The sequence below is a fragment of the Phyllostomus discolor genome, chromosome 10 (genome assembly GCF_004126475.2).
Source record: "Phyllostomus discolor isolate MPI-MPIP mPhyDis1 chromosome 10, mPhyDis1.pri.v3, whole genome shotgun sequence".
Lineage (NCBI taxonomy): Eukaryota > Metazoa > Chordata > Mammalia > Chiroptera > Phyllostomidae > Phyllostomus > Phyllostomus discolor.
The window spans coordinates 86,392,694-86,415,116 of record NC_040912.2 but is presented as its reverse complement, the minus strand read 5'-3'; the positions used below and the strand labels follow the sequence as shown (position 1 = coordinate 86,415,116).

The following is a 22,423-nucleotide window of genomic DNA, read 5'->3' as shown; positions in this document are numbered from 1 at the left end:
GAGACCTAGAGTCAACCAATCCATGTATCTCTTGTGCATTGATGTTTCTCTCCCTCTCTTCCTCCTTCCCTTCCCCTCTCTCTGAAAGTAAATAAAAAGGGAGAGAATCAGCACTTAATTCATGATTGCCCCCACTCTCAAAGAAAAAAAAAAACAAACAACTACTTCAAAATACCGAAAGTATTGTATGTTTTGGTAAAGTTCCAAAGAGAAATACAGTAATAGTACAGCACCATGTTACTCTGAGAGAAAAGACCGCAAATGAACCGGCAGCAAAGTGTGCGTTGCAGGTGAGGAGGTGGGGAGGTGAGGAGGTGAGGAGGGAGGGTGGACCTGGAAAGGAGCCCCCTGGTGACGTGGAAGGAAGCAGCTGCAGAGCAGAAGCTGCACCGCTGAGGTGTGAACTTCATCCTTGGCAAAGGAGAGGGTGGACCTCGGGGGAGAAGTGGCACGGGCTATAGCTAGGTTGGGCAAGGAAGGGAGTTTAACCAGTATCTCTCTCAGTCCAGGAGAGAAATCAGCAGAAGATGGAAAATGGAAACACAACAAGGAGAGTGACTGGACAGGAGGACCCTGGGGGAGACGCTCTGTTTTGCAGAGAGGACGGCCCCCCAGTGCAGTGGGTCAGGAGACTGGTGTGGACAGTCCCCCGGACAGAAGAGCCAACAGGAGCGAAGAGTCCACTTGTGTTTGTGGAATAACTGCCGGTGCTTTTAAACCATGCCGATGAAGAGACAGGCACAGACCTTTTCTATAAAAACAGGTACATCTGGTAACTTGATAACCAGCGCGATGATTCACATGTAATAAAACCAAAGGTAGCCCCTAAGAGGGCTTTAGAAAAAAGGGATCTAAAACTCCCTTCTCCATAATCACCCTCAAGTCATACATAACACCTCCTTACCACTGCCTGTATCCTTGCTCTCCCCCTGAAAACGAAACAAAATAAAGGGGCACCGAAGTAAAAAATAGCGTATCTGCTGTGCAAAACTGCAAAATCAGACTCGCAGCAAATCTCCTAGGGCTGTCCTGCCTTGATTTTCCCCTCCTAGGTGAATTTCAAGCAGCAGCCACGCTATAGCGCTATGGCGTCAGCTGTAATGTCTGCAGCCAGACTCGGACGCGTGTGTTCGGAGATGTAACAGGCACGTTTCCTTCCCAGCAGCAGTATCACTGGGCGTGATGGTGTATAATCCCAGTCCCAGTTCTCTCTGCTGAGTTCCCTGAACCACCCCGAACCGCTCCCAACACAGGCTGCATGACCAATTGTGACCACCAGGGGGCAGGCCCTCAACGCAGGAGCTGCGGGGCAGCGGTGACGTTGCAGCTGGGGATCTGGGGCGCCACAGCGGGGGACCGCCGGGGAGGGAGCCGATTCTACGCCGATCCGCCCGATCCCACCCTTGGCCACGAGTTAACGTTGTTGCTGGGGCACCATTTGCCTCCAATCTGGTTACCTGGAGACTTGGCGCGTGCGTTCCTCACTCAGTGTGAGAGCAACTTGGCAGAATGCCCTCTCGCACTTGGGGACGCTTCCGGGGCGTAGGTGAGTGGGATACTGCCCATCGATAGCAACGCCCCAGCGCAGTCAGCAGGGGAGGGACCTGGGGGAGGTGGCTCCAGGGCGTGTCCTGCCCCGTCCCGCCTATCCGGCCTCACTGGCCACCTCTGCTTTAGCCCCCAGCCGGAGCCTGAACCTCGGACCCGGAAGACCCAAGCGTAAGTTTTCAATCCGAGCTCCTAGTGGGTGGGCTGAGCCCCCGGCACACTGTGCACCCCTGGGTGCCAGACGCATGCCCGAGAACCTTCCCTCAATCAGGGTGTCTGTCTCTTCTTACCACAGGTCTTAATTTCTTTTCTTTCGTCAGCCTGACGCTATTCCTGTGGGCTCAAAACACTTTTCTCTCGCCTCTTGAATTTGTTAAGCCAAGAACTTGATTAAGATTCAGTATGTGCTCAACCATTTAGGTCTAGAGAGTTGGTGTGAGACTCCCGAGAACATATTGTTCATCTTCTGGTTTTGTGTTTGTTTTTCCTGTAAAACTCGGGCTGCCCAGATTAGTGGAAGACCTTCCCTGTCCTCTCGGAGGTAATTAGCAGGACCCTGACCTCAGGTACCTGACCTCTGCCCCACCTTTCTCACTCCTGAGCCCAAAGGCTGGTGTCACACCCCAAACACCCCAGGCTCCAGCTGGGGAGTGGCTGTGAATGCACTGTCCTTGGAGCAATACTGAGAAGGAGTTGGTAGGTGTTTTTAAAACGGGGCTGGGGGCAATTTTACAGGAAATACCGGTCAAGTCAACCAGAGATTTCTTGGAGAACCAACATAGCAGGAATAAAAGTCCAGAAAACAGTGGAGAGCCCGGACCCTGGAGGCCTGCAGATGCAGAGTGAGGCAATCAGCTTTCCTGCCCTATGGGCAGTGGGTGGAATTGGAGGGCCCTAGGGAGAGATGTGCGGAGGACGGCTTGGGAAAGAAGGAAGAGCAACCAACGAGGTGGCTGGCTGGCTTCACTGGGAGCAGCAGAGAGGGAAGAAGGTGGCCAGCGCGGCCGAGGGCTGTGGCATCTGTCTTAGTTCACATTCTTCCCCAGAGCGGAGCCTGGGTGCAGGTAGTTTTTTTAGGAAGTGAGCCCAGAACTCAGAGTCAGGAAGTGGGAGGAGGAGATGGGGAACGAGGGAAAGGCAGTGAAGGGCACACCGCTGAGCTGTTCTCCACTGGGGGCAGCTGGAGCTCGGTCCCTCTGGGGACCCTCAAGGACTCCAGGAGGCATCTCAGCCAGCCGCTGAAGTCAGACGTGGGCCGAGTGGGTGTGGCACTGTCACCCGGAGAATCTGCCACACGGCCCTGTCCCTTGGGGAAGCTGCAGCGGGCAGCCAAGGGACAGACACATCTCCTCGGTGCCCACTGTGTGCACCCGGCCCAGGACAAGGCGTTTTCACACGCGTTCTCTTCCTCTTCGGAAACAGCCCTCCGGGAGGTGTATGATGTTCCTCACAAATAGGGAAGTGGAGGCTTAACTAATTTCTCCAAGAGGAGCTGCTTTGAGGGGATGCTGAGCTCAGTTTTAGGAGCAGCACATCTGGAAAGAGCGCCAGAAAGCGCAGGCTGCTGCCCACACGGAGGGGGCAAACTCCCCGGTTAGACAGGATAAATCGGGAGGCGTGTCCCGCTCGCTTCCTGGAAGCTGTCAGAGCAAATGCAGTTTCTGAAAGGTCACCTGACCTTTCTGTCCAGGAAAACGAAACACTCCTGTGTCAGCTCCTGGCACACTGGTCTCCCGGGCCCTGCGGGAGGGGCCCCTCCCTGCCCTGTTCCCCCCAGCCACCCTGTCACTTCTCTCTGTGGGACCGCCTTCTCCTGCAACACGTGGGGTCTCAACTCCTGTGTCAGGTTTCAGCTTCCATGTCACTGTCTCATATACATACGCCTTTCCTGTCACCGAGGCTACAGCAGTGTTCCAGTTGCTCCACAGCACATCACCGTTTGATTTCCATCATAACAGTTACTTACAATAATTGCTGCATGTTACTGATCTGCTTGCCTCCCTATTGACTTGTGGTCCTTCCCCTTCTAAAATCCTTGATTCATAAAAGCGGGGACCCTGTCTGTTTTGTTCCTCCCTGCACCCCCAGTGCTGGCACACAGTGGGGACCCAAGAAGCAGGTGAATGCATCGGTCCTTTGTGCTTTCTCTCGCTGCTTCACCTGCTCTGACCCGCTGCATCTTTGCTGTCCTCTGCAGTAGCTGACCGACCATGGCGACGACTCCCGCTGCTGCTTTCGAGGCCCTTATGCATGGAGTGACCAGCTGGCATTTCCCCCAAAGTGCTGTCCCGTGTGAACTGCTTCTTACTGGAGAGGCCACCTTCCCAGTGGTGGTGAATGGCAAGGGCCAGGTCCTCATTGCGGCGTCCTCCTATGGCCGAGGCCGCCTGGTGGTGGTGGCCCACGAGGGCTACCTGCTGGAGGCCAGCTTGGCACCGTTTCTTCTCAACGCAGTGGGCTGGCTCCGTCCCTCTCCCGGGGCTCCCGTGGGCGTGCACAGCTCCCTGGACCCGCTAGTCAGCATCCTGCAGGGCTCTGGGGTTGCTGCACGGCTTCAGCCAGAGCCAGGGGACCCCTCGGGGGTCTACTGCATCAATGCCTACAACGAAACCCTGACTGCACAGCTGACCCAGTTCGTGAAATGTGGGGGAGGCTTGCTCATCGGGGGCCAGGCCTGGTACTGGGCCAGTCAGCACGGTGGTGACAAGGTGCTGTCCTGGTTCCCCGGGAACCGGGTGACCAGTGTGGCCGGAGTGTACTTCACCGACACCTATGCGGACAGCAGCCCTTGCAAAGTCTCTAAGAAGGTGCCCACAATCCCACTCCTGGTCAGGTGAGTAGTGTGTCCCCACGGCGAGCCCTCCCCAGCAACCCCCCTGGAACCAGCACTGAGCCTGCATTCCCTTCACCACAAAGTCTCCACTTACTCCCTAGAGACCAATGATCACAGTGGGTAACTATCCCCTGAGCGCTCACAGGTGCCCGTGTAGCCACCCCGAGAGGAAAGCCCTGTGCATGCAGTGGCATTGCCTGCCAGGTGTGCTGCTTTATTCCCAGGGCCTGACAGGTGCGAGAGAGCAACCCATACCTGTAGGCTGCAGAAATGCATGAATAAATACAGGGATGACCACCCAGCCCAAACCACACAAGGCAAGGGTGGCCTGGAACACTAGTGCGAGCCCACAGACAGCCTCCTGTTACAGACGAAACTGCGGGGACAGCCGCGTCTGGGAGGCAGCCAGCCTCAGCCAAAAGCCGCTGGAGGTAACCAACCCCGTCACCCCTGAGGTCTAAGAGCCCCTAATGTGGAGCCCAGCCCCTCAGTTCAGATGCCTGCCTCCTTCACCCCTCTGGGGGTTTTCAGTGAACTTTCCTGCCAACAAACCCTAGTCAGAGGTCCCTGAACTGACCTAGCAGGTTTGCTAACTTCAAATTCCTGCTAACAGCTCAGGAGCTCCTTCCAAGAGTTGCTGTGCCTGCCCCAGGGAAGGGCAGGCTCTGGCAACTCCTCGTCCCACCCCGGAAGGCGAGAGCTGCCTGCACGCCTGGTGCATGCACCTGAGGGGTCACTGCGTTACCTTCAGATGCCAGATCAGGTCCAGAGGCACAAGCCGCTTTAATGCCATGACACAGAATAGTCTGGAGAAAACATTAATCTCAGATCCATAGCTCATCACCTTTACACCCTGTATAACCTTCAAGGCCTAGAACATAAAAAATTAGGAGCTGTTCTTCTAAAAGTAAATACATACAGTAGCTTTGGCTTATGCATCGCACGGGGATCCTGTGTCACCTCATTCGCTTCTCACGGCGTCCCCTGGAGTGCAAGGGCTTTGCCGGAGGACTCCCAGCTTGCAAGCAACACAGTTGTGTTTTCATACTCAAGATGCATGCATGTAGCGTCTCCAGGGAAAGACTGTGTGAAACGGGCTAGATCCCGGAATCGCCCTCTCCACCAAACCTGAGCAAGGGAATGAAAAGTAGTAAGGCAGCAGCTGACATTGGAGGTGTTGGTGCTGGTGCCTGTGTTGCCAAGCACTGGCCAGCGGAGAGGCAGGTGACTGATGCGTGACCCGGTGTACAGCCTCTCCTGACACCATGCCACCGCAGGTGCACAACTGAAAGGAAACACTCGAAACCACCAATCCAAGAAGGGTCATCAATGCCTTCTTGTGGCGTAGGGGAACGAACAAATTGGGTGAGTGGACCTTTAAGAAGAAACAGCCCTCCAGTGTGAAAGCAGCAGTGATTCCAGGATTTGGTGGAGGCAGAAGGGATGCAGAGTTTGCCCACTCCCAGGCACAGTGGGGGGTTGAACCCCTCAAGTGCATCCCATGGTTGGGTGGAGGGACCAGCCCCCAGCGAGGGCAGTAGAGGCCCGCTGGTCTCTGGCCTTCCGGTGATAAGAAAGTGGAAAGGAGCAACATACAGGCCTCAATACGGTTTGAGAAGGTGGATGGATGTGTGTATAGAAAGAAACCGCTGCTGGGGACTCACAACATCACAAAGAATCCGCCCACGCCGTATCGGGACATGCAGAAGATCTGCCTACCCCAGCAGTGCAGGCTCCATGCAGTGGCCACGTACAGATGCCGCAGTTTTATAGCAGAGACACAGTCAGCATGGAAAGACAACAGAATCGGTCAAACCGGGGAGAAAAAGGTGGCCCAGCGAACAGAAGCAGAAGTCTGAGACTGCTGCAAGAAAGCTACAAAAGAGCTTTCTAGAAAATGCATGCAGTAAAATGAGAGCCAGCTTGAGGAGAAAAAGGGATTTCAGGGCAAAGGAAAATTAAGTGCCAAGCACCTCAGGTAAAAGCAGCCAGGTTGCCACCACAAGGAGCAGACCAGACGAGGCCAGCGTGCGGTCACAGTGGCCGCAGCTCACTTCCCCCTGAGCTTTCCGATCGTTGCTGGCACCGCTGTGACTGTCTATTAAGTGGCATGCAGAAAGCTGTCACCTGTGTCACCTGTCTGCTCAGGTGTGGTTTGGCGTGTTGCCCAAACATCGCCACCACTCCCTTCCTGTCTTCTTCCACGCCTTCTCCTGCTCTTCCCGCTTGGAAGAAACACACTTTTCCTCCTTCAGAAATGCAGAATTATTTGTACCTTCATACCTATTTAAAGCCTCTTTTGCACAAAATAGACCGGCTGACTGCCATATGCCCAGCTGGGGGCTTCATGCAAAGCCTCGGTCATTGATGGGAGATTTCTGGTGTGTGGATGACATGGGCCGTCCACCAAACAAACCCTGGATTCGATTCCTCACCTTGCCAGTTGCTCACTGAGAAACATGGGTGGATTGCTTCACTTGTCTAAGTCTCATTGGTAAAGCAAGAATAATACTTTTCAGGTTTATTGTAATGATTAAAAGAGAGAATCCCTATGTATAAATGCCTTGCAAATATTAAACCTCCTTAAATAATAGCTACTTCTATTATGTTATTATCCAGACCTAAACAGTGTAAGTAGATATTAGACAAGACTTAAGTATTGGTGCATAGATATGAGACCATTAACATCGCTCCCGCCTGTTGAGGACTCCCGGCCTCCCATCCCGCTCTGGCTGCGATCCCACGCACTCGATCCCACGCGGGCCTCCTCTCTGTGCCGGGCACGCTCCCGGGAGGCCCCTGCACTGGACTCTGCAGCCCAGTCTGGCCCCTCCCCCGATGTCTGCCTGGCTGACTAACTCGACTCCCACAACTCGGGGCTCACGTGGCACGTCCTGTGCAGCCCATCCCGATCACCTTGTTGAAAGTTTCAGAGCTGCACCCGGCACCGTCTTCAGCATTTAATACAGAATGACTTACTGAATACTGGTGACACAGAGAGGAAGCTGAGGCACACTCGTAAGAGGCAGTACAGCTCAACAGTTTTCTGTCTTCGGTGAGCTCATTTCAGTGGTCTCATGACTGACTGTGTCCCCTTCGTCCCCCATGTCACTTTCTAGGTGTGGGGAGGACATCAGGCAGGACCAGCACCAGCTCCTGGAAGGGATCTCAGAGCTGGACATCGTGACAGGAGGAATCCCCTCGCAGCTGCTGGTGCACGGGGCGCTGGCCTTCCCCCTGGGGTTGGATGCCTCACTCGGCTGCTTCCTGGCCGCCGCCCGCTATGGCCGGGGCCGGGTGGTCCTGGCTGCCCACGAGGGCATGCTCTGTGCTCCCAAGATGGGGCCCTTTTTGCTCAATGCTGTGCGCTGGCTGGCCAGAGGCCAGACGGGCAAGGTCGGCGTGGACGTGAGTTTAAAAGGCCTGTGTGCCCTGCTGTCGGGGCACGGCCTGAAATACAGCCTGGAGCCCCAGCTGGCCGACGGCTTGGCCGTCTACTGCTGCAAGGCTTACAGTGACACGCAGGCGAAGCAGCTGCAGGAGTTTGTGGCCGAGGGCGGAGGCTTGCTGATTGGGGGCCAGTCCTGGTGGTGGGCTTCCCAGAACCCGGGCCGCTCTGCGCTGGCTGGCTTCCCTGGTAACGTCATCCTCAACAGCTTTGGCCTCAGCATCCTACCTCATACCCTCCAACCCGGCTGTTTCCCTGTGCCCACCCCCCAGACGCGGAGCTACCACTTCCGCAAGGCGCTGTCGGAATTCCAGGCCGTCCTGAGCCAGAGGAGTGGGAACTTGGAAAAGAACTGGCTGGCAAAACTGGGAGCCGATGGGGCCGCCTTCCTGCGGATCCCTGCAGGGGACGTCCCTGCGTACATGTCCATGCACCGACTCATACGGAAGATGCTGCAGTCGTCCGGCCTCCCCGCTGTCAGCCGGGAAAACCCCGTGGCCAGTGATTCCCATGAGGCCGCGGTGCTCTGCCTGGCCACCGAGCTGGCCCGCTCTGGGACTGACTGCTCCAAGCTGGCGCAGGGGCTGGGAACCGGGACCTGCCCCTCCAGCCTGGACCCCTCAGGACACCCCATCACAGTGCACATCAATGGAAACAACCCAGGTAGGGAGCGAGGGGAGAGCGCCGGGAGCTTTGCAGGTCAGGGGAAGGAGGGGCTAGCAGGTGCTGCGACACCCAGGCGGGCAGCTCCGTTGTTTATTAGCTACTTTCAGGAAGAGGGGTTGGGCTCCGCTTGGGGTTTAGGGTTTAGGAGGGATGAGAGCAAGAAGCGTGGCTGAGTTAAGGTCTGCAGGGCAGGGGCTGCACCTGATGGAGGGGCTCTGAGGCTCCAGGTGGGGTGAGAACTCAGCCTCTCCTGTGGCTCTTCCCAGGCAGCGGCGAGTCCTGGGTGAGCACTGGGCTCTACGTCCTAAGTGGACACAACGCAGAAGTCTCGCTGCCTGACGCTGTGGCCTGTTCCGGCCTGAAGGTAAGGCCAGAGCACCCACTGCCTGGATGCCAAAGCCTCGGGGCCGCCTCACTGCCACGATCAGGCCCAGGACTCAGACCTAAGCCCGCGACTTCCCTGAGTGGCGGCTCTGCCTCCCCACGGGGCTGTGCAGAGACAGCGCGTGTGAGGGGGGGTCCCCGCTGCACACCCACAGCCGCACCCACTCCTCACAGCACACTGCCTCTGTGGGCTTTGCCTCTTCCCCGTGACACCTGAAGGGTGTGTGCTTAGTCCGGTCACCCATAAACATAGTGCCTCGCTCGGAGGGTCACTCCTTCCGCAGTCTCTTTTGTGCCAGGCTGCTTGCTGGGGCTCACGTGCACTAAACCCAAGGAAAGCAAGTGCGGGGTTCCAAACAAAGGGGAACGCAGTCCACCAGACCTGGAGGGCAGCCCTGGGCAGAGGAGGAAGGCAGACTCAGCCCCTCCCTGGCTGGGGCAGATCCCACTGCCTGTGGCCAGGCCTCCTGTCTGTGCACACAGGACAGACAAGACCCCTCAGGCTCATCCCCAGCATCACACTCAACACTCAGGTCAAGGAAAAGGTAGCAGAGCCTGGGGTGCTACCTGGCACGAAGGCACACGGGACCCCGGTCAGCGTCAGACTCAGGAGCTGTTCTGCTCCCTAGAAAAGTGCTTCCATGTGCCTTTCAGGCCATGGGACGTTTGGAGCGCTAAGACACCACAGGTTTCCACGTGTAGCTCAGAGAACAGGGAAGCTGGAGTTTGTCCTTTGTTTAATTGTGATTTATTTTTCTACTAGGGTTTACATTCAGTGCTGTTTTGTATGAGCTCCAGGTGTACAGCACAGTGGTCAGACAATCGTACACTTTACACACGGTACTCTCCCCACCCGTTCAGGTGCCCACCTGGCACCGTGCGCAGCCACTGCTGTGTCGTTGACCGTGTCCCCCGTGCCGTGCTTCCCATCCTCGTGGCTGTCTTGTCACCGCCAGTGTCACCCAATCTCCCACCCCCCTCGTCCCCTGTGGCCACCATCGGTCTGTTCTCTGTATCTGTGAGTCTGTTTCGATTTTGTTCATTTATGCTGTTCCTCAGATCCCACACACAGGCGACATCCTGGGGTGTCTGCTGTGCTCTGACTCATGTCCCTTGACTTCCTCCTTTCACTCTAGTTCTTCTTGATCTAGTTTTGAAGGGTTGTGTGTTTCTAAGAATTCATCCATTTCTCCAGAGTGTCCAATTTGTCGGCATAGAGCTGTTCGTAACATTTTCTTACAGTCATATGTGGTGTCAGTTGTTACTTCTCCCCCATTCTGATTTTATTTATTTGGGGCCTCTCTCTTATTTTTTTCTTGATGAGTCTGGTTCAAGATTTAGCAATCTTGTTTATCTTTTCAAAGAACCAGCTCTTGGTTTCACAGATCTCTTGTATTGTTTTTATTTAGACTCTATTTCATTATTTCAGCTCTGATCTTTATTATCTTCTTCCTTCAGCTCACTTTGGGCTTTGTTTGTGGATCTTTTTCTAGTTCCTTTAGGTGTAAGGTTAGATCGTCTATTTGAGATTTTTCTCATTTCTTGAGAGAGGCCTGTATTCCCATGAACTTCCCTCTTGGGACTGCCTTTGCTGTGTCCCACAGATTGTGGTTGTTGTGTTTTCATGTTCCTTTGTCTCAATGTATCTTTTGATTTTTTTCCTTGATGTCACTGTTAACCCATTCATTGTCTAATATCATGTGTTTGTGTGTTTTTCAGTTTATTTCGTGTAACTGACTTCTAGTTTTATACCATTGTCATGAGAGAAAATGGCTGATATGATTCCAGTCTTCTTCAATTTATTGAGACTTGTTTTATGTCCTAACATGTGGTCTATCCTAGTAAATGTTCTACGTGCACTTGAAAAGCATGTACCTTCTGCTGCTTTGGAATGAAGTCCTCTGAAAATATCAATATAATCCATCTGGTCTTTTCAGGCTGCTATTTCCTTGCTGATTTTGTCTGGAAAACCTATCCATTGATGTCAATGGGGTGTTAAAGTCCCCGACTCTGACGGTGCTCCTGTTGACCTCTCCCTTTATGTCCGCTGAGATTTGCTGTATACATTCAGGCGCTCCTGTGTTGGGTGCATAAGTGGTTACAAGGGTTACATCCTCTTGCAGGACTGGTCCTTTTATCATTTCATAATGTCCCTTTTTTGTCTGTTATTAGAGCCTTTGTTTTAAAGTGTATTCTGTGGCAACTTTTTTATCATTTCCATTTGCATGAAAAACCTTTTTTCATTCCTTCACCTTCCATCTGTGTCTGTCATTTGATCTGAAGTGGACTCTTGTAGACAATGTACATGTGGGTCTTGTTCTCTTGTCCATTAAGCCACCCTGTGTCTTTCGATTGGAAAATTTAATCCATTTATATTTAAAGTGATTATCGACAGGTATGTTTCTAATGACATTCTATCGTTTGTCATGATGTTCCTCTTTTTCTTTCTTCTTCTTAAAGAAGTCCCTGTGACATTTCTTGTAATGCTGATTTGGTGGTAATGAACCCCTTTAGCTTTTTCTTGTCTGAGAAGCCCTTTATTTCTCAGTAGTCTTGGTTGTAGCCCTTTATTTCTATACAGTAGTCTTGGTTGTAGGCCCTTGCTCTTCACTATTGAATATTTTATGCCAATCCGTTCTGGCCTGAAATGTTGCTGTCCAGAAATCAGCTGACAGTCTTATGGGAACTCCCTTGTAGCTAACTGTCTCTCTCTTGCTGCTTTTAAGATTCTCTCTTGGCCCTTAAATTTTGCCATTTTAATGATGATGTGTCTCGCTGTGGGCCACTGGGGGTTCATTTTGTTTGGAACTCTGTGCTTCCTGGACTTGCACACTTCTTCTTTCACCACATCAGAGAAGTTTTCAGTCATTGCTTCTTCAGGTATGTTCCCATTCCTTTCCTCACTTCTCCTTTCACTACCCCTATGATGCAAATGCTGTAACCCTTGATGTTGTCCCCGAGTTCCAGTGAACTATCCTCATTGTTAATTTTCTTTTTCCTCTTTGTGCTCTGATTGGGTGTTTTCTGTTATCTTGTCTTCCAAATTACTGACTCGGCCTTCTGCTTCATGTAGTCTGTTGTTGAGTTCTTCTAGTGTGTTCATTTCAGATATTGTATTCTTGAATTCTGACTGGTTCTTTGATCATTTTTATGTCCTTTCTTATGGTTACTATTTCTTTGTTGAAGTTCTAAGTTCCTTGAGCATCCTTATAACCATTGTTCTAAAGTCTGTATCTGGTACATTGCTTGCCTTTATTTCATTTAGTTGTTAATTTTTTCCCCTGGGGATTTTTCTTGTTCTTTATTTGGGCCTGTTTCATTATCTCCCCACTTTGGCTGCTTCTCTGTATCTGTCTGTGTACTAGGTAGGTCTTCTATGTCTCCCAGTCTTAGTGGGGCAGCCTTATGTAGTCGGTGTCCTGTGGGGCTCAGTGGCACAGTCCCCCTGAACATTTGAATGGGTGCTCCAGGAGTGTCTCTTGTGTGGGTCACGTGAGCCCTCCTATTGTAGCTGAGTCTTGATTGCCGTTGGCCTGTCCTTCAGTGAGTTGACCCTCAGGCTGGCTGAATGTGAGGACTGACCCCGATGACAGTGTGAGGGCTGCTGTGGAGACGCTAACATCATGAAGCAGAATTCACCCGAGCGGGGCCTGGTACCTACCGATATTTCCCATAAGGCACACCATTTGGAGCTTACAGGGTCACATTCAGAGGTGTGTTAGTTTTGGAGCCTCTTGGGGGGACTCCAGGACAGGTCAACGTCAGACACTACCTGTGATCAACCCTGGATACCTGTTAGGAGGTAAAAAGTGATCGGTAGTTTGTGGCTGCCTCCGCTGGGCCTGGATGCACATGGGAAAGGCCAAGCTACACACCGAAGCATCTCGCCACTACCACCAAGCCTGGGGCACCTCCGGAGAAGGCCCAAGGCACTCTGAGATCCCCCTGCGCCAGCTGGCCTCCTGTTTGGCTCAGCCACAGAAAGTGAGTGCCTCTAGCTGTGCGTGAGTTGCATAAGGGAGGTTGTCAGTTAGTCACCGGGAGTGGGCGAGTAGTCTGCACCAGGCTGATACAGATTCACACTCGGCACTAGTGCTGGGTCTGAGGCCACTCAGCAAAAGTCTCAGGGAACACCACGGCCGGCCACCACTTCTGCGGCCCGTGGACCCTGACGGTGGGTCAGGGTTTCAGGGAGTTGTCAAGGTGAGGCCAGTAGAATGCATCAGGCTGAACGGATTTGGCTGTGTGGAGGGCGGGGTCTGCAGAGGAACCGTGGTGCCAGTTAGGGCATCCAGGGAAAAACGGCTCTCGCCCCAGAGCCGCACAGCTCAGTCTCTCCCTGTGCCTCCCTGACAGCCCCCGAGTCCGCCCCGGCTTCCTCGCGGGCCTTCCATAACAACTGCTTCTCAGGCCCAGGGTGGCTGCCACCGCCTGATTCCTCCACAGGGCTCAAGCTTGGCAGAACCTCTGGGAGTTGGGAGGACAGGGCTAGCGCATTTCCTCGGGCTGATGTCACTTGGAGGGGTGTGCTAAGCCCAGGAGAGATGGCGTCTGTGTCATGGAACTCAGCATGGGTCTTTGGTGGCTGTCCCTGCAGCCGTGTCTCCAAAGGCACACAACCCAATCTCTCCCCGCGTGATTCCAGTCTACCGTGAGCCGCAGTCCCTCCCTCGGGATCCAGCGGGTGCAAACAAGAGTGTGTGCACCAGCCATTTAAGGGGGCACCCGGGCATCCAGCAGCCTCCTGTCCCTCCCTGGTGGACGGAATCCCATGTGCTTTTCGCAGCCAGATGTTACGTGGGCTCCTCTTCCCAGCACTGTGCTCCAGGCTGGGGAGCCTGGCATGGGGTTGAGACTGCACATTCTCCAGAGGGTGAGATATGCTTCGCAACTGAGATGTTCTTTAAGACTCTCGACCACTGCGGGTGCCTGCAGGGTTGCCCCTTTTCCCATCTCCGCCCTCCACACCGTTCTCAATGTGAATTCTTGTGCAAATCCTTGTCTATAAGATCTCTGTTCTCTAGTCTTTAGCTGTTCATTCAGGCTGACTGTCAGGCTAACTTATAGGGTTAGGTGTAATTCCGAGATGGTCCCGGGAGGAAGTGAGTATCTTGGACTACCATCTTGGAGTGCTTAGAGTTCTGCTAATACCCTTCATCCGCACAGCACCACCCACAACCCCCCACGCACACCCCGGGGGACTTAGTTCCTCCCACACACGGCGGAATCGCCTCTGCAGGTGCAGATTGGCTGCCACACCGATGACTTGACCATGGCCAGCAAGCTGTCTCGAGCCCCTGTGGTGACTCACCAGTGCTGTATGGACAAGGCCACACAGTCGCTGTCTTGCCTCTGGGGTGGCCTTCTCTATGTCATCATGCCCAAAGGCAGTGACCTGGGACCCCTGTCTGTCACCGTTAAGGGGGCTGTGCCTGCCCCATACTACAAGCTGGGTAAGTGGACTGAATGTTGAGGGAAGGAGGGACGCTAAGGATGCTGCGGTATAGCTAGGGGCTGGTTACTGAGGAGGAGAGGGGTACGGACAGGTGGACAGGAGGGGGAACTGTTCGAGGCTGAAGTGGAGGAAGGAGAATGTGAACACCCTGTGTCTGCAGACACTTCAGGGTAGAACCGAAGGAAGGGTCTGGAGACCTGTCCTTCCCTTCATGGCACGGGGACCCACGTGATAACAGTTCATTGTTTCAGCGTGCTCCTCCTGGAGTTTGGGTTGTGTTTTCCAGCAGGGGAAGTTGGGGAGGCGGATGACAGACCCATGCTATTTACTCCCAGGTGAGACATCCCTGGAGGAGTGGAGGCGCTGTGTCCAGAAGAGCCCAGCCCCCTGGGGGGAGCTGGCGACAGACAACATCGTCCTGACGGTGCCGACCGCCAGCCTGCGGGCCCTGGAGGACCCCGCGCCCGTGCTCCGCCTCTGGGACGAGATGATGCAGGCCATAGCCAGGCTGGCGGCGCAGCCCTTCCCGTTCCGCCGCCCCGAGAGGATTGTTGCAGACGTGCAGATCTCAGCTGGTGGGTGCCCCGGGGAAGGGCTCCTAGCTGGGGGACTCCCTCTATTATTTCGCCTTTGCTTGATGCCCAGGCTGGGAAAGGCACGATTTTACCAGTGAAGGTAAAAAGACGTGAAATGCAGGGCCTTGACGGGGTGCGCAGATGTGTGCGCGTCAGAAGGCAAACCGTGCACCTCTGCAGGGGAGACTTCAGAGGGCTGGGGGGGCAGGCTCAGGAAGACACGGCAGCAGGCGCTCGCAGACGGCCGTGAGGGTCGTTTCGAGGAGAGGCGGAAAGAGACATATTTCCTTCAGGCATAAGTGAGAGTTGGCAAAGAAAAGAGGGAGTAAAGAGGTTTAAGTGCTAGGTGACTTAGAGGAAAGAAGGGACTCTAAAGAAAAAAAAAATAAGGAAATCTGGGTCCAACATGGGAAAACCGTCTCTGGGCCCCAGTTTGCTGCTCTTTAAAAAGGGACAAGATTCTCTCTGTTAAATCGTGTACGCGAGGACACCAGTGGTTTCCACGGGAGAGATGACACTGTTCTGGCCTCGGGGATCCTAAATTCAGACTCAGGACGTGACGTCGCAGCCTCGCACGCATAGGAAACACACACACACACACACACACAAAGGCAGCGCTGAACCGTGGCAAGAGTGGCTGTGTCGAGTGCGTTCATCTTCTCCAGGGCAGAGTGAGGAGGGGGCGCAACTGCAGTGGGAGCGGCCGGGAGGGGCCAGGACTGCCTCTCTGACCTAGTCGGGAAAGCCACCTGTTTGCGAGGAGCACAGAAATGCTGGGGTTGCCGGCCACAACCAGGATGGTGTGGGAAAGTGACTCAGTGGACAGGAATGAGGGGAGATTGGTCTGGGGGCCCCCCACCGCCCCGTCACTCATCTCTTCCTCTTGGGTTCGCAGGCTGGATGCACTCAGGGTACCCCATCATGTGCCACCTGGAGTCGGTGCAGGAGCTCATCAGCGAGACCCACATGAGGGGCAGTGGCCTGTGGGGCCCCATCCACGAGCTGGGCCACAACCAGCAGCGGCATGGGTGGGAGTTCCCGCCGCACACCACCGAGGCCACCTGCAACCTCTGGTCGGTCTACGTGCACGAGACGGTCCTGGGCATCCCCAGAGCTCGGGCCCACCCTGCTCTGAGCCCTGCACAGCGAGAGGAGAGGGTCAGAGAGCACCTGGCGAAGGGAGCCCCGCTGAGTAACTGGGACGTATGGACGGCTCTGGAAACGTATCTGCAGGTACTGAGCTGAAACTCAGGGAGGTGGGGCCTTCGGAACCCTCCGTTCCGCACCGCCCTTCACCACCACCGCCACCAGCCCGGGCCCACGGCATCCCCTGGGCACAGGAGACTGGGCGTAGGGAGGAGCTTCTCAGGTTATACGTTTCTAGACGGAGACAGGAACACCTGACCCACTCACCTCCCATGATTGTGTGATCATAAGTAAGAGGAAATGAAAAGGGTTATGAGAAAAACAAGTGGAGAGAAATACAGCCTGTTGGCATTTTGGTCACGAGCAGAAGTTCTGAGTTAGGCATCCCTGAGACTGACACACGGCTCTTCCGCTCACTGGTTTTGACCTCGGTCCCCTGGTAAGTGCGTCTGGAAGGGTCACTGTTCTGTTTAGCTGTGTTTTCCCTCACCTTAGTTTTATGGGTCAAGTGCGTGTTCTGTCCCTTCATAGTGACAGTGATGCGTCTCTGGGACAGCTCAAGGTGGCGTGGTAGGAGATCGGTCTGTTAGGGGGTTCTCAGACTTCTATCGCCCAGCCTGTACCCACAACGTTGTCAGAATGCACGAACAAATAACCGACTGACCCCGTGGGAGAAGGCCCTGAACTGAGTCCACGTCCTGTGGAACATTCAGTGCGAGCCCCCGCCCCCTCCCCCAGTGCTGCACGGCACATCCAAGTTTCGGAGCAGTCACGGCTGTTCCCCATGTCAGGTCTCGCACACCGCGCCCCTCGCCCCGCCCCGCGGACAGGAGCAGGCGGCACACCCTTCACGGAGGCACGCGCTGTGTCCAGGAGTTTGAGCAGCCTGTCCAGTGTCGTCCACTTCAAGGACGGACCCAGAGCCTAAAACCAGAAGTTGATTACAAGTCCCTCTTTTTCACTTTTTCTTTCACTCATTTTCTGCAGAGTGAAAGTCAGTGAGGTAACTTTGCATTGGGTCGGTCTGGGCTCTCACAGAGCCGGCACGACGGCCTGCAGGGGAAGCAGGCCTGGGAGGGCAGAGGACTAGGGGGCTGCCCTGCCGCCCCCTCACCTACCCACTCACTGTGCAGCCCTGCATACCGTTTTGCAACAGCTGTGGAAACACTCATGTCTTGGAGTCCGAGCCTCGGCCTCAGCACGGGCAGACACCCGCTTCCCCTACCTGGCAGAGTCCTGCTCCCATCCTCCTCCCACTCTGGCCGTGGCCCAGGTCCTCATTACCCTCCCTGCCTATTCCACGAGCCTCCGAGGGTGAGCCAGCATGTTCCCTCTGCCCCTACAACCCATCTTCCAAAGCAGCCTTACTGTTCCCCGCTGAACACTGAGTGCTCTCCTTCCCGTGCGGGACGAAGGCGAAGCCAGCTGGCTGAGTGCAGAAGGCCCCTCACCACCAGACTATCACCAGCACCCCCAGCTCCACCTCCCGGTCTCCTCACCCCCTAATACCCTCCAGCACCCCGAGCCGCCTCCTGCTGTGAGCACGCGCACCTTGCTGTTCCGGCCTCTGGGCCTCCCCATGTTCCCGTCCTGCAGCTGAAACTTGCTTGAACACCTTGTCTATTACCTGTCAGGTCACCTGTCAAAATTCAGCTCTACTGCCCTCTTCTCCCCATTATCACTGCAAGTACGAGGGAGAACCCCCAAACAGAATTTATTTATAAAATGCTGTGTATTTATTCTTACATGTTTAAACTCTAGTGCACCCATCTGATGCAGTACACTTACTGAGATGTTTTTTCCACTGCTCAGAACTGTTTCTGAACCCCTCGATTTTGATGCTTTTTAGTGCTTCTGCTGTGTTTTGTTTCACCTCTTCCACAATCAGCAAAACACTTCCCTTTGAGGACTTTTTCATTCAGGGAGACAAACAAACAGAAATTTGCTCAGGGTGAGATCAGGTGGATAGGGAGGGTGGGCCCAGGGGTCCCACTGTTTTGGAGCAGGTGTGCTTATAAATCAGCCATCATGGAATGGGCAAACCCAAGAGTCTTAAAAATTCACTGAAGCCCAACGCAGCCTCTCACAATAACGCCAGCTGGCGCACTGATACAGATGAGTTCCTAGGACTCTCACCCAGTGGGGGAAGCCTGCACTGCAAGGGGTCTGCCCTCCAGAAGATAATTCCAGGTTTTGTGGGGGGTCCCCCCTCATATGTATGACCTGAGGGTTTCTCACTCAGGCCCAACCTGTCTGATGCCTGGGAAAACTCAGGATCTGGGGCCTAACTTTTTAAATTAAATATAATGATAACAACAGCTGTCACTTACGGAGTATTTACCTCTGTTCAGATATTAGGTTCCCATGAAGCCCCCCACCAGACTCAGGGGTTCAGGTGCGTGGCCAAGAGGTGGAATGAGCCGATGGCTGCACTTAAGTGCAGGGTCGGAGGGAGCAGGGGACAAAGACTGGGAGGGAGGGGCCGCCGAACGAGTAAGGGGCCTCACCCGTGAACGAGAAACCCTCTCACGAGCAAGCTCGCTGCCGTGGGCTTTGGAAACCTGGCGCCTCACGCTGCCCCTTCGTTCTCTTCCCAGCTCCAGGAGGCCTTCGGGTGGGAGCCATTCACCCAGCTCTTTGCCGAGTACCAGGCCCTCTCCGGCATCCCCCAAGACAACGCTGGCAAGATGAATCTGTGGGTGAGGAAGTTCTCCGAAAAAGTGCAGAAGAATCTGGCTCCCTTCTTCGAGGCCTGGGGCTGGCCGGTGCAGAAGGAAGTGGCTGCCGGCCTGGCCTGTCTGCCTGGGTGGGAGGCAGACCCCATGCGGGGCCATGTCCGTCCACGCTGAGCAGAGGTGGCAGCTCCACGCCCGGGCTAGCCTGGGTACCCGAGCCTGAACCCCTCTTCCTCGCAGTCTTCAGGAAGGGCAGTGAAGGCGACAGACGCGACGAGTCAGACTTTATCAGGAAAACACCCCGGCGCTTCTTGGCGGTTTCTCTGCGTGTCCAGGAGCCTGGTTTCGGGCCCTGGTCCTCCTCCAGAGGGGGGACTCTCCTCGCTGGTGGGGTAGAGCGGCTCCTCGGAGAGAGGGCTCACCTGGGGAGCGTCTTAGAACTTCTGAGTCCCGTCGGCACTTCTCTCAGTTCTAGGATAATTGCCCTTTACTTCACCAGTGCCCTTTGCCAGGCGCCCGCCACACGAGAGGCGCCCAGGAAATCTTTGTGAGTTGAACGAACAGCAGTGACACCTCCTACGCAATGAGCAGGGGCTGTGGCCCAGGCATTGGGAGAGGGGCCTTCTGTGAGTTATGAAACCTTTGCTGGAGCGCTCTGACCCAGACCCTGTCCTTCCCGTCTTCCCATGGGTAAGCAAACGGACCCTGAGGGGTGTTAAATAACTTCTGAAGTCACAAACCTAATGAGGGGAAGAGATGGGCTTGGCTGAAGCCCGCAGCTCATCCTCCACGAATGACTTACCATTTAAACAAAAATTCACCTAGAGCCCTGGCTGGCGTAGCTCAGTGGATTGAGCGCAGGCTGTGAACCAAAGTGTTGCAGGTTCGATTCTCAGCAACGGCATATGCCTGGGTTGCAGGCCATGGCCCCCAGCAACCGCACATTGATGTTTCTCTATCTCCCTCCCTTCCCTCTCTAAAAATAAATAAATAAAATCTTTAAAAAAAATTCACCTAGAAAGTGGAAGGAAGGAAGTTCAACAAAGTTCTACTTATCCCATGTTCACTGTTGAATTTTTATTACACATCAAATGTAACCTCCAAAAAGGTATCGGGATCTAGTTCCCTCTTTGTCTCGTGTTATTAGCCTTTGGGTAGAGAAGGGATTCGAACCCAGGCAGTTGTACTTCAGAGCTGGCATCTTTAACCATGATGTCAGGGAGGGTGCAAGGGTGAAGGATGCTGAGTGTAACAGGTTGTCATAGAGACGAAGACAAAATCTGACTCTTCCCACTCTCTGTAGAGGAAGCTGGAGCCCTTCTCCCTCACAGAGACTGACACGGCTCTGCCGCTGGTTTCTAAGTCGCCGTAACTGCGACCCCTTCCGACCACTGTTGAATGCATGAAAACAAATTTGCTGCCAAAGGTAGGGATGATCTATGATTTCTGAGATGTACTAAGTCTAGAGAAATTATTCTCAGAAAGTTATTTATCACCAGTAGAACAGACAGCATGGATGGAAGTGGAGAGCATCATGCTCAGTGAAATAAGCCAGCCGATGAAAGGAAAACACCGTGTGATCGCACCTGTAGCAGGAACCCAATGAACGAGACCGAACTAGCGAGCAGGACAGAACCAGGGGCAGGGAGACGAGGAGCAGACTGACCGGGGCCAGAGGGGAGGCGGGCGGGGAACGAGGGCGGAAAGAAGGGGGAGGGAGTGGTGAAAGAACACGTATGACTGACTCACGGACACGGACCGCGGGGTGGGGACTGGCTGTGGGAGGGGGGAGACTGGGCGGAGGAGGGCAAAGGGAGAGAAACTGGGGCAACTGTACTAGGACAACAAAAGATACAAGCTTCCGGGGACAACACAAGGGAATAAAGGCTGCATCTAGCTTGTCTGGCTCGGGAACTGGTTCTCACCGCTCCCTTGGGCTCCGTGTTCGCCCTGTCACCCCGTGCGTAGGGCACCGGTTTGAGGGTTTTGGGGTGGATTTTTTTTTGTCCTTTGTCTTTGTGGCCTCCCATCAGCTGTGTTATTACTCTGGCAAAAGCCCTGCCAGTTCCCCTTTGCTGTCACCACCCTCAGCACACAGTCCACATGGTTTGGAAGGTGGGGCACAGGGTCTGCTGGGGCTCATCTCGTCCCCTGCACCTTCTGACCTTGACTGGCCCACGCAGTGGGAAGTTGCCCAAGCCGGGCTGGGCCGACGACGGGCACACAGCTGCTTCCACGGGACATACTGGGAAGCACAGGCTCTCGGCAGCAGAGGACCAGGGGAAGGGTGGTGAGACCGCTGGGTGCTGGCAGTCAGGGAGCCTAGGTGCAGGAAATGTGGGCTCATTACTCACCGTTCCCACATGCTTGAAAGGTGTGCAATAAATACAAATTTGAAGGTGCAACTGCATTCGTTATAGCTTTAAAAAGTAGGGGAAAATTCTTTTAAACTTTTCAAATAGCCTGTTAGGGAGAGTGGTACCAGGAGTGGGGAAGGTGAAGAGGAAAGAGGTTTGGGCAAATTTCTGTTGTTTTCCTTATGAGCTCTTCCCTGATATGTCAGCATTGTATTTTTACTCCGTATGTTTTCTGCCACATTCTGCTGTGATAATTTTTCACAAAATAAGTTGCACGACCTTCACACCTTCAACCCACCTGACCAGTGGACAGCTCTTCCATGATTGGGTCCCTGTGTGTTTCTCATCAGGGCGGGTGTGGCAGAGTCGGGCCCCACCTGGGGCAGGTTGAGGACAACAGGGCAGGAGGGATTCGGGATTTGGGACAACTCAGATTCAAAATGCTGGCAATGCATTTTTCGTGGTAAGGAAGCCAAGAAACAGGTACCTGGAAGGTTAAAGGGCCAAGGGAACAGTTTGCTCTGAAATACTGGGGAGTGTTTATGCAGTAGAGAAGAACCCAGGATGGAGGGGAAAGGGTGAACACGAAAGGTGGAAGAAGGTCATTACATTTAGTTTCACATGAAAACCTAAAGTGCTTTTCAAGTAAAGGGAAAGAGATTGGACAGGGCATGATCCACAGATCAGCCAGACTAACTGGTTTTCTATCACCTCCATTATGGTTCATTATACACTTGACACTTAAGAGACTAATGTATAATATTTTTCTTTTAATGAACAATAGCTCAGAGATTATTTTTATAACAGTAATACATTTGGGGGAGGTGGGTTCCCTGATAATAGCACCTTACTTCTCAACATATATTTGGAAACCTGGATGAGCCTATACTGACAACCAACTTATTAATTCACATCTAAAAACCTAGATGTGAAGAGTGGAAATTTGACTTTGATCCAGACTCTCTGCTCTCAACTCTCAGTTCTGTGGAAATTTAAACAGACGCAGGGGACTTGCAGTTTTCTTTCTCTTTTTTTTTCTCTTCTCTTTCTGGCTACTCAGCCTTGGGATCCTGATTCTGTCTGGGACCCTGCCACAATATTCTGAGTCTGAGTAGGAAATAAGGTCTTTCGTCACAGCACGCCAGCTAAAAATGCCAAACACATGTATTTCTTACCCCCACCCCCGTGGCTGGAGTGCAGTCAGTCAAGGCCCCTGGGGAGCTGAGTCCCAGGCCGACGACGAGAAGAGTGTCCAGTGTGCAATTAGTTCTGTTGGTGGCATCCAGGGACCAGCAGCCACAGCCACACAACCCAACCAAATTCTTCTGGTGGCGTA

At 53.9% G+C, this 22,423-nt stretch overlaps 1 protein-coding gene across 2 annotated transcripts; it reads left to right on the top strand.

The window, feature by feature from the left end:
* Positions 1–1,372: 1,372 nt before the first annotated feature.
* Positions 1,373–19,556, top strand: TCAF2 (TRPM8 channel associated factor 2). Of its 2 annotated transcripts, none has more exons than XM_036010995.1 (8): positions 1,373–1,546; positions 3,746–4,381; positions 7,501–8,492; positions 8,762–8,859; positions 14,119–14,332; positions 14,670–14,909; positions 15,805–16,142; positions 18,653–19,556. In XM_036010995.1, exons 2-8 carry the CDS (start codon positions 3,759–3,761, stop codon positions 18,902–18,904), a joined length of 2,757 nt encoding a protein of 918 aa, XP_035866888.1. In that variant the 5' UTR covers positions 1,373–1,546; positions 3,746–3,758; the 3' UTR covers positions 18,905–19,556. The 2 variants fall into 2 exon arrangements, with proteins under 2 accessions (XP_035866888.1, XP_028382027.1); XM_028526226.2 differs by lacking the exon at positions 1,373–1,546 and adding an exon at positions 1,581–1,719.
* Positions 19,557–22,423: the final 2,867 nt, after the last annotated feature.